General features: G+C 28.1%; 1 protein-coding gene across 1 annotated transcript in view; it reads left to right on the top strand.

Moving 5' to 3' along the window:
* Nucleotides 1–11,518, top strand: part of LOC100162764 (dynamin-1-like protein) — a 12,942-nt gene extending 1,424 nt beyond the window's left edge. The window contains exons 2-3 of the mRNA XM_029486692.1: nt 9,005–10,428; nt 10,620–11,518. Coding sequence (XP_029342552.1) covers nt 9,028–10,428; nt 10,620–11,234 — 2,016 coding nt within the window. The 5' untranslated portion in view covers nt 9,005–9,027 and the 3' untranslated portion in view covers nt 11,235–11,518. The remainder of the gene's footprint in view (nt 1–9,004; nt 10,429–10,619) is intronic.
* The last annotated feature ends 1,513 nt before the right edge of the window (nt 11,519–13,031 follow it).

The raw sequence follows: 13,031 nt of genomic DNA, 5'->3' as shown, positions 1-13,031 counted from the left end.
AAAAATTTACTTTTGACCCCCCAAAGTACCAACTAGATTCACTTTCCTATCAGAAAAAGGTACTGTTGAAGAAAATCCCAAGCACTTTTACTGTCCTAAAACGTGATGACAGACACAAAAAAAAAATAAAAAAAAAATTAAAAAAAAAATAAAAAAAAAAACACACATCATTGTAAAATCAATACATTCATCGTTCCACTCAGAATCTAAAAGTACAAACTAAGATGACAGACTATTTAAAATAAAGTATAAATATGTATAGTATAAAAATTAAATTATATTTAATAAGTATGTATAATAATAATAATAATTTAATATAATACGTAAATATATATAAAATAATGTAAAAATAATGATGTGTTTGATATATAATATTACATAGGTACCTTTATACATAAATAATTAAAATTTTGTTTTTTTTTAAACCCTCTCTATTACGAAAACTCTCTATAACGAAAGAAATCTCTTGGTCCCTTCAGATTCGTTATAAAGAGTTATGACTGTATATCAGAAGCCTTGCATTAAATTTTCATTCTGTTTTACCCAACAAATAAAATTGTATTGATATTGTATAGAAAAAAAAACTAAAAAAATTGAATACTTACAATGTCCGTAGACAGCCCAAAAACAGTCAAAATATTTTCAAAATTTTATTGTGTATATAAAATGAAAATATAAACATTCAGTAAAATTTTTATGTATATACAGTTTTTCGTTTTTGAATAACAATAAAATAACAAAACCGCTACATGAGAAATCGAGTGAATATTGTAAAAATATGAACTTCAAACGTTCATAAAAATTTAATTTGATTTGCTTGTAAACATTTTTTTTTTTTTTGATAAAGGTAGAAAAACTTTCAAAGAATCTTGTATTACATTTTTAAATCTTAGATTGAAAAAGAAAAATTTTTATGAATTTTCAACTCAAAATAATTTGCTAATTTTCACGATTTTTCCGTAATTTGTCAATATTTGAACTTTAAATGCTTATAAATAAAAGCTGTGACTAAGGATTTTTAATATTTTTAAAAAGTCACTGTAACAGTATAGTAGGACCATTGTATTAAATTTTCAAGCTTTTTTAGCCGACAAATAAAGTTTTATTGACATCCATAGAAAAAAGACTAATATAATTGGAAACAGAAAATGTTCCTAAACCAGTTGAAAATAAATCAAAATATTTTGAAAATTTTACTGTCTATAGAAAATGCAAATATAAAAAACCAGTAAAAATGCCAAGTATATACGTTAATTTGTTTTAAAACACAAAAAGACACAAGAAATACATACATCATTGTAAAACCAATACATTCATCATTCCAATATATAAGCATAGGTATTATTATTATATTAATATTACAATATTATTCAAATATTGACAAAATACTTAAAAATCACGAAAATATGCTAATTATTTTGAGTTAGAAATTCATAAAAACGTTTATTTTTAAATTCAAAGATTTTAAAATATAATACAAGATTCCTTATCTACCTTTATATAAAAAAAAAATGTTTATAAAAAAGTCAAACTAAATTTTTATGAGCTTTTGAAGTTCAAATTTCTACAACATTAGATATTCACTCGATTTCCCGCAAGTACCGATTTTGTTATTTTGTTATAATTCAAAAACGAATAACCCTAAACGCTTGAAATTTATATCATATTTTTTTTTTATCAATTCATATACTTCAGAAAATTTTCAAAATATTTTGACTGTTTTCGAGTTGCTTACGGACATTTTAAATTTTTTTAGTTTTTTTTTCTATAAATGTCAATAAAATTGTATTTGTTGGGTCAAAAAGCATAAGAATTTAATACAAGGCTCCTGATAAATTGTTACAATAGTAGTTGAAAAATATTGTAATGATACGCTCAGACATCAGTATTATAAATGAACTAAAATCTAATAGAACAATACATAACGGCCAGACTGTCATTCGTAGAAATCGGCCATCTCCAACAAAACCATTATCAACGACAAAAAGAGACGATCCAGGTGCGGATCCAGAAAATTTTAACAGGGGGTGCTCAAAAAAAAGGTGGGCAAGTGGGTGTCGCTCTGCTTTACAGTAGATTACAATTGGATCACTGTATAGTCTGTAATGGATGATGGAAAACGGTTCTGAGCGTTTAAAATTTAAAATGTCTGTAAACAGCTCAAAACGGCTCAAAATATTTTGTACATTTTATCAAGTATGGGAATTGATAAGATGATATATATGATGTAAATTTTAAGTATATATCTACATTCTACAAGTATTCGTGTTTGAATTACAAGAAAATCGCTACATGCCTACTCATGCCTATACATGAGAAATCCAGAAAATATACAACGATGTAAAAATTTAATTTAACTTTCCGGTAGATATTTTTTTTTTGATAAAGGTAGACATAGGTACTAATGAGGAATCTTGTATTAAATTTTCAAATTTTAGATTCAAAAATAAAAATTTTAATGAATTTCTAACTCAAAATAATTTGCACATTTTCATGATTTTTATGTATTTTGTCAACATTTGAACTTTAAATGCTTATAAGAAAAAATTGTGACTGCATTTTTAAAATTTTTCAACTGCCATTGTAACAATATATAATACATTTTCAAACTTTAAAATGTTATTGACATTCAATATTCATAGAAAAAAATACTTATAAAATTGGAAACTAAAAATGTTCAAAACAAATCAAAATATTTTGAAAATTTTGAAAATTTTATCGTGTTCTATATCGTGTATAGAAAATGCTAATATAAATATTCAGTGAAAATGACATGTATCTGGTTATTTGTTTTTGAGTTAACCAAAAACCAGAATTGATTTCGTCGAAAGCCGATTTTGCTTAAAATTTCCCGTTTTGCTTAATTTTTATTTTATTTTTCCCAGCGCTTTTAAAACTATTGTAATTTTAAATTTTGACCTTCTGAATGAACCAACTAAATTCACTTTCCCATCGATCGAGATACTGTTGAAGAAAATCGAAGCTACTACTACTGCCCCAAATACGGCGATGACAGAAACAAAGAAAAAAATTTAAAAAATTTAAAAAAACACATCATCCACACATTGCTCCGATCAGAATTTAAAAAAAATGGTTACACCTTTATATTTTAGATTTTTATACAAATTTATTTTATTAGTGGCTTAGACGACAGGGGGTGCCCGAGCACCCATAGCCCCCCCCCCCCTCTGAATCCGCGCCTGAGACGATCCGTATGATACGACTACTTAAATAGCTAACGCCTTAATAAGACGGCACGACTTGATGATTTTGGACTTGGGTCATCACTATAATCATTAATTCATCATAGCTGAATGAATTATTTTAATACACTTGTTTCAAACAAGTTTTGTATCACTTACTTAACTACTTTAGTACTTCAGAATTCAGATAAGTGTATTTTATAAACTTAACGATATTAATTTTTAGAAGAATAATTTTTAATAATTTGATTATGTTAACAGAATTAATATTAGCGATACAATTCCAAAAACGAACTAAAGGCTTTCCCTATAAATGAGTTCGCAAAATTAAAGTTAATATGCTCATCTTGATATACTTAACATATTTATCTAGTCAATGGATGATTTTAAAAAGTCAAAAACGGTATTTGTTTAATTATGATTTGTTTTATTTAATAATAAAGGTTGACTTTTTTATTAGGTATAAATGGAGTGGTAAATTACCACTAGTAATGGACAATGGTAAAATATAAGTGTTGTCTAAACTAGTGAAAGCATAAATGCAATAAGGAGTAAAATAAACATAAATACGCCTCTGGTTGGCCATTTGCATTGGATCCTGCACTGATTTATTTTATTTTCGTATTATGTTATTATTATTATTTTTTCGTTCTGTGGTATTATGTTTATATAGTTTTACTTGGATAATGTGCTGTCTATATTATTGTTTGTTTTTAAAGTACTGCCGCCGCCACGCCACTCACAAAATACCAAAATATAAAAATTATATATTTATAGGCTCACAGTAATATTGTCTTATCGCTGTTTTTACACTATGAATGAGTGTGTCGCGGGGTAGCGGGGTGCAGCACTGTGCATTGTGCAACGACAACCATACGAGTCACGACGCCTCACAAGTCACAACCATATTATTTTGTTATTCATTTTTTAAAGAATACGTTCCGTCTATTTGCTCGTCGGCGTCTCGATTTTAACAATATTATTAATATTATTATTCGACGATTTAGAAATTTTGACATCCACTGAACCTTGGCTACCCAAAACGTGATTAAGGACGATTTCATTACCGTAAGTACATTTAACATTTCCATGTACCCGATATGTTTATTTAATTTGTAATACAGACAGTGTTAACCAACAACTAGTTGTAGTTATCTATCAATAATATTATAGTTTTTGTCTCGGTTTTTGTGTAAGTACCTATGTATAGGCTGTATAGCGTACGTAAAGTTGGCCCATTTATCTTTGGTGTGAGTGGTAAAGATCTTCAAATCTACTCTTAGAATAATTTACTGATTAGCCAATTTTGAATACCTAACTGATCAAATACGGATGTAACACTTCACGTAAACCACCAAGGTTGTCGTATTGTATAGAATATTTAAGTCGGTACCGATGATACCATGTTATTTGCGAATATTTAAATCTATTTTCGACATTTCAGTCAAATATGGTGTGTTGGTTTTTTACGTATAACTAATTTACATTACCTACTTATACATACTATTATAGAGTTAAGCTATAATAACTTAATCCAGATAGTTATTGAAATAAGAGAATATTTTAATCAAATATTATTACATTTCTGAATTCTTTGGGTTAAAATCAGAAACCAACAGGAACAATTATTATTTTATATTATAATATATACCTATTAAATATATATATTAAATATATGACACGCTATAATACATTTTGTTATAAATATATTATGATAATCACAGCTATCTTATTTTTATTTTTTATAGTTTACGGTGTACACATTAGCTGGGTATACTATTTATTTTAGATTTTTATAATTATTATTTTCGTTTAAATACCTACATAATTTAAATTAAAAATAAACTTCGAAAATATGACAGACGGATAATCGTTAATAACTTTAAAACGGATCTACGTAATTGTATTTAATAATTATATTTTTAAGAATGTAATATTACATTGTATATTCGTATTGACGAATTTAGGATATTATCTTCAACATTGTGTTAAGTGTTCACTTACTGTTTGTAGTACCTACCTAAATGCAACTTACAACTTGTAATAATTTGTCAACCTTCAGATTAGATTATAGTGCTATTAGTTAACAAATTTACTTTAGTATACGATATCAGTGTGTAATGTGTTACGATGTAAATTTATTAGTAAGGCACCAAAAATTAAGCGCGTCATCACTTCTCACTTTCCCATGTTCGAGATATTTTTTTATCTTTATTTTAAAGACTTATAATATCCTATTCATCACTTATTAATCAGTCGGCATTCGATCCTTGTCAGTCTGTGTTTTTTACTGTGTACCGTCTAATGTCTATATAGTTAATACAGTCTGTTTAATTTATTTTAGACAAACAATATATTTTGTTAACCTCATAAGTGTATTACATATTGAAACAACGACGCGTGAAACAATATTATTTAACACCTAATATGTAAGTTATCAATTTATTACACACGTTAATTATAGTTTTGGCTGCAAAATTATTTTATTGTCTATTCCCTCCCATACAGTTTGTGTACTTAATTTATTCAAGCTTATATTTTAATCGCAATTCATTTCGATGTGTTTTTTTTTTCCGTCAACTGTACGATAGTTTGTATTGTTTTTCCTTCAATTCTAAGTTATAGCATCAGTAGTCATACGAATTTACATTTAATCTTTTAGACAAATTTTTATTCTCAAGTAATACATTTATGTTGTAAGTATTTGTATACAGTTTTTATTACAATTTTAATTGCATACACAGACATACAGGCGTACAGCCAGTGGCCTATACCTATGATTTATGGTTTATGGAAATTAAAACCATATAACTTTAATGTTTAATTATTTATACGATTACGTCATAATCTAAGAAAACTTCACGGGGGTTGGTGGTTGAACCTTTAACCTTTAACCCCCTCCCCGGGTACTGTCTTGTAAAGGGTGGCTAGTGGCTACTAGTTGCGTCCCGCGGTAAAGATTTCTTCCGAATCGCGGCCCCAGTTTTTTTGGGGTGTGGTCCGAAATTTAAAATTAAATTAATTTAAATATGTAAATTTGAATTTAAAAAAGCTTCATTTTCCTTCTTATTTTTATACAGTCTTAGGATTGTCTGTAGCATCAGTAGATGCTGCAGGTAGGTTAAAAATTATGTTTTGTTTTTATTCAAAAATTTTGTAAAAACGTTATGATATTTTTTGAAGTTAAAAATGTTAGTATAATTTAGTAAAATTTATAGATTAAATTATCTTGAATTAAAAAAACCCGGGCCCCAACTCGTCTGTATACCCATAATAAACTCGGGTCGCAATTCGGATTAGACCTTTTTTCGTTCATATCTTTGGGACGCAACTAGTACCTATGCAGCCCTTGTAAATAGGTATCTATTTAAATGAAAAGCCTATGTCACATTATTTTAAGGTTGGTAATTACTTAGTAAAAACATACATTTAATTCAGAACGAAAGTGGAAAAATTATATAAACAACGAAGAGATTCTTGTTATCTGAAGAACTTTTTGGCTCTTATCGGATATTTTTTACATTTTGATTTTAAAAAAAAAACAAATTGCTAGAGTTAACGCAGAACAACTTTGTGAATCTTTAAATGTGCCAATCATTAAAAATCGTTCATTATGAAAAAATATAATTCAGTTTCAAGTTGAAAATAGTTTAAAATGGCTCTCCTAAACAATTTGATATTTTAAGATACCTTTTGGTTCTGAGCCCACGGTATTATAATATAATTTTATATAATAATATATAGGTATTAGGTATAGGTATATAACATATTATAAATAAATGGTATTTGGTACGTGGCATTTTATGGTAAAACGATAAATTGTGATACACAGTGGCGCCGAGTACGCACTTAAGGTGGTTCAAATGAACCACCTAAAATGGTGGGTGGGTGGGGACTGGGTGGATGGGTAAAAAATTATCCAGGATAATTAATACTATTACTAAAGTAAGTAGGTACTAGGTACTTACACACGTACCAGTTGCGTATTACTTAGGTAATGCATTATTACAGTAGGTATTGTAGTAGGTACTCAATAACCAGGTTACTAAGATGCCGTACATCCGAACAAGAGATTTGATTTTATGTCTAAGGGAAAGGGGTACAAATTTTAACAGGAGGGTACAAATGGATGCAAATCAGGTACCCTAAACTTAAATTGATTAGAGGGAGTAATGACAGTTTACGGGTGCCTGGATAACTCACCTTACAATATACCACCTAAATTGATCATAAAGTAATTTAAAAATATTAAAAGTAAATACTAAATAGGCATAAGTTGTATGTATAACAATCTTTAATTCAAATTTGAAAAACTTGTCAAAATGACGGAATTTTTAAAATCATTAGTAAAATTTTTAATTTTTATAACTACTTGAAATAATGTACACATAAATTGTTCTTATAGAAAAACCGGAGCATTTTAAAAATGAAAAAACACAATTTTTTTGTATGATCATATCAAGATAAAATGTTGATGCGTTTGTCATATATTATTTAAATCTAATATTTTGTTATAATTTTAAAAATTGTATTCAAAGAAACTTGTAACATTTCACCACTTCGCAAATTATTATTGACTTTTTATAATGGTATAAAGTTAGATTAATTATTGGATATTTATACTACGAACCTATTCACAATGGTCTACGATACGTCATTTCATCAACTAGAACAGTGGTCTTCAACCGGTGGGTCGCGACCCATTTTTGGGTCGCGTAAGCTTTAAAATTGGGTCGCGATACGTCTTATTTTTAAAATAAAAAATCTAGTTACTAGAATCACCCGCCTATTTCGTTGGCCGCACTATAGTAATAACTAATAGCCAATAGGTACCATATGAAATAATATTGCAATAATATATAGCTAGGCCATTTGCTTTTGGTTCAACCTTCCATATTAAAAACAAATATGTATATTATAATTAATATACACTATACAGTATAATGTCGTTAGAATTAATATAGGTACCTTAGAAAGAAAAACGGGTGATTCATTTAATGTAAGATAATCATTTATTTACAATTAATATTATTACATTTAATTATTTTAAAAACTATGAACATATTTGAAAATACTTTTTTTTACGTAATTTTGAGTTGCTAAAAAATAACATTTTTCTAAAAAAATGTGTTTTTTTTTATTTTCAAGTATTGATTAGCTGAGTGGAGTAGATATCCCGCACAATGTTGGTCCACTACTCGACAGTCATCAAACTTTAAATACTTATAAGTAATAAGTTACAAACGAGGTTACAAATAAATAATAATAAACTAAGTGTCCAAAATTTGACTTTTATAAGACTTGTCTTGTCTTGAGTACCAATATTAAATAATAAAAAATATTTAATAAACAATGTCAATGTATTATTTTGTAAATATTAATCATTGCATGTGAGCACACAAAAACAGTTTAAAAACAATATGTTTCTACCTATAGTTTATATATTGATGCACTTACTTAGTTACATATGTAGACATGTAGTTACCTATGTCTAAATGTTTCGAAAATAGCTATTTAATTTTACCAATATCAAGAAATAGCCCAAATATAATAATTGGTGAATATTATATTACATTTTATTTAATAGCGTCTAAAATACACAAATATGCATTATAACAATAAAATTGATATTTTAAAAGCAACTCATTTAAATATTAGTTTATTAATCATAATCAAAAAAAAAAAATATTAATAACAATGTGTATACCTAACTCATTAGTAATTACTATTTATAAGTCTAAGTCATCAAAATTTAAATTTAATACTATTAACTAATGAAATTCTAATAATTTTTATTTTAGATTCAGGCTGTAAGAAATCAACAATGCAGTCACTTATCCAAGTTGTAAATAAGCTGCAAGATGTTTTTGCAGTAGTTGGTGAACAGCAGATCGCCGACTTACCACAAATTGTGGTAGTGGGAACACAGAGTTCCGGTAAAAGCTCTGTGCTAGAAAGCATAGTGGGAAAATCATTTCTACCTCGAGGAACTGGTATAGTTACCAGAGCGCCATTAGTCATACAAATGATTAGGTACACCGAAGAAACAAAACAAACCATGTTGATGTCTCATAACATCGAAGACAATGAAAGCATAACAGAATGGGTAGAGTTTCTACATATGCAAAATCATTTTTTTTTCGATTTCGATTCGGTACGCAATGAAATTGAAAGCAGAACAAACATTCTTGCTGGAAATAATAAAGGCATCACTAACAGTCAAATATTAATGAAAATTCACACTAATCGCTATGATCTGACTTTTGTAGATTTGCCAGGTATAACAAAAGTGGCGGTTGGAGACCAACCTGAAGATATAGATGAACAAATACAAAAATTGATTATATCTTATGTAAGTAAGGCAAATTCTATTATTTTAGCAGTGGTCACTGCGAATACAGATCCGTCAACGAGTGAAAGCCTGCAAATAGCGAAAAAAATGGACCCAGATGGCATCAGAACAATAGCTGTAGTTACAAAATTGGATCTGATTGATGAAGGTACACTACAAGACACTAAAGATTTACTGTGTGGTCGCAGGATTCCAGTGAAACTAGGTATCATAGGTGTAGTAAACAGAAGTCAAAAAGACATTGTTGAAAATAAATCAATGGACGCGACGCTAACATCAGAAACAGAATTTCTAAAAACTAACTATCCAGATATATGTACGAAACATGGCAACAAAGCATTAGCTCGAACATTGCAGATGATTTTGATTACGCACATTAAAAAAGTTTATCCAAAACTTAAAGCTGAGCTCGAAGATATGAAAAATAAATTAGGGAGGAAATTAATGTTACTGCATACTCCTGATAACAAAGTATCGTTTGTAATAGGACTTTTAAAAGATATCAGCAAATCTTATGAAGACACTGTGAATGGAAATCAAAATGATGTTTCGGTCGATGAAGTTATTGGAGGCGCAAGTGTCTCTCGAATAATCCAACAAAAATATTTAAAAACAATAAATGCCATAGACCCGTTACAGGATTTAACTAATGAAAATATAGCAACGATACTATTAAATACATCAGGAACGAGCCAAAGCACTTTTGTCAATGAAAAGGCGTTACAAAAAATTTTAAGCCGCCAATTAAAAAACTTGATCGAGCCGTCATTGGATTGCGTAGAGTTGGTGCGCAGTGAGATGTTAAATATATTGAATTCCATAGATATCAGATTGTTGGACACACTTAGGCGATACCCACAATTGAATGAAGACGTAAGTTTAACCTCAATTAATTGATTTTGTATCTGAGTTTTTTCGTAGCAATAAGTAATGATTAATAATCACTGTAGGGGTTCACTGGTTCAGCATAAAATAATAATATTGTAGATACCCTTACTAAAACAAAATTTGTGTTTAACCTCTGGTATTTAATTAAGTAAAAAATAACAATCTTATGATTTTAGGTGCGAAATGTGTTTGAGAAGTTGCTGGAAGAAAATGTGAAAAATATCAAAGATTTTATTGAATCATACATAGAATCATATCAGGAATGTTTAGATACAGCCAATCCTGATTTCATATTTGAAATAATAAAATCAAATAGTACGATTCAAGAAGAAATTTTAGCTGCTGCAAATATAAATAATTACAAAGATGATAGTGACTCTTCTTCTGACGGGAATTGGAAAGATATGAGCCAGAACAAAAAGATTGAACTTAATAGAATACAAATGTTAAATCAGTTATTATCAGGTCTTAATAACAACGACGAATCTTTAGAATCGTCTGAACAAGTTAAATTACATAGAGATTTAAGTCAATGTTATTTTGAGTTCATCAGGAAAATTGTGCGGGACTTTGTGCCTAAACGAATTAAACACAAAATGATAAATTGTTTTTTAAAAGTCCTCGATAAGCGTTTAAATGAAGAAATATTCCAAACCTATTTAATTGAAAAGAAAATTGATGAAGTGCTTTTAGAAGATGAAAGTTTCCAAAAGGATAGAAAAGATCTTGATACAAAGTTGGATGCAGTTATGAAAGCGCTAAAAAATATGATTGATATTCAATATTTATAATATTATTTTCTTTGAAAATGTATATTCTTACTTTTCATATACAATATGATTATAATTACTATTAAATAATGTCGGTTTTAAATTTTAACATAGGTTAATTATATTATTTATATTTTCTAAACTATATTTTTGATAATATAGGTAATATAAATTTCTTTTTATGCTCAACTTAAAGTAAAGTTTAGATATAAGGCACTTTTATTCTATGTAACATGTGTTTTATTCATTAATTAACAAATGTTTGCGTTTATTCATTAAAATAATAATTATTTTTGATTGCTTAATTGTGGTGTGAATATTTAGTAGGTACAACTTGTAAAATTAATTAACACTATATAAGTTTCATAAACAGAGCTCCACATCCCAATAAATGAAAATGTAGTTATAGACTATAGTCTATCGTATAGAATAGTATATAGATATTTAATAGGCAATTACCTATTGGCTATTTAGGCTAAAAAATAAACAATGGTTTTAAATTTTTTAGTCAATGAGAAAACCCGGAGTACTCACTCTACCAGATATACACTCTGGTAGTTATAGTAGATTGTGTAAATAATAAATATAGACTCATGGTATATCTTGTCACTATAATAATGCATATATTTGCCTGATGTAGCTGTGTAAGTGTGTTCAATGGTTTAATTTTGGATTAATTGATAGATAAATATTATTATTATAGAGGTACAAAAAACAAATTAGAGCAGAAAATATGTGTCAGAATTTTTTTTTTTTGTGATGTACAGCATCATAAAATAATATATAATTTTCTAATTATTTTTTTACGATGATAAATGATAATTAATAACTGAATTTATATTGGTTTATTTTTTTTTTTAAATATGTACATTTTATTATTTTAGCTATAAGTACAAGTTGTACCTATATTATATTTTGTTTAAGAGTTTTGAGGTGATCAACCTATATTTCTAAGGATATTTAGATTATCTATTGGTAGGTACTATAAGTAATATTTACTTTTCCATTAATATAATACTATAATATAACCATATAAAATTAGACCTGATTAGTTGAACTTGGGGGACCACAACTTTGGTACAACACAAATACAATATAGGTACATTGAATATAAAAGTTATCTTGTCGTATGCGCCCTACCGCAGATTGGTACTAGTTGTTCAGTGGCGTAATTTGGTTGTGTTTGTGGGGGAGATTAGGTTAGAGAACTTTACCTCCCCTCCCACCACCCAATAAAAAATTTTTGCATACCATAAGCACACATTAAAATAAATAATTACATATACTATTTAATAGTTTTAACATTTTTTTTTCATGTAGATTTGTGGAATAATCTGCGTACCTGGTGATCTAAATGTCTAATAAGTACTCAAATTTGAAAACTTTGAAATTAATTCCGACCAATAAATTCTGATAGCATCATTGTTTTTAATTTGATGAAATACGTAAAACAGAAATTTTCAAATTCGCTTGGTAACTTAACTGCATGCATATGCCGCATTTCAATATTGTGTAATAGCGATTAGTGTTTATAAGGTACAAAGTAATATTATCTTAGTTATGTACAGCTTGCATAGGGATTAGGGGTACATCCAGTGGCGTCCGCAGGGGGGGGGGGCTAACGGGCTGAAGCCCCCATTGCCCATATTATTATTACTTTTTCAAAAATATTTATCAAGTTTCAACTCTCAACTATAGTAAGCAAACGTAAATTTCATATATGTCTTATCAGAATGAATTCATTTTTGAAAAACAATGTATTTGCATACCAATTTTCGTAAATCATCTGTAATTTTTAGGTAAAAGTATGAATTACTA

Source organism: Acyrthosiphon pisum, chromosome A1 (genome assembly GCF_005508785.2).
Source record: "Acyrthosiphon pisum isolate AL4f chromosome A1, pea_aphid_22Mar2018_4r6ur, whole genome shotgun sequence".
NCBI lineage: Eukaryota > Metazoa > Arthropoda > Insecta > Hemiptera > Aphididae > Acyrthosiphon > Acyrthosiphon pisum.
The sequence above is the reverse complement of the archived record's forward strand: the minus strand, read 5'-3'. Positions and strand labels throughout refer to the sequence as shown.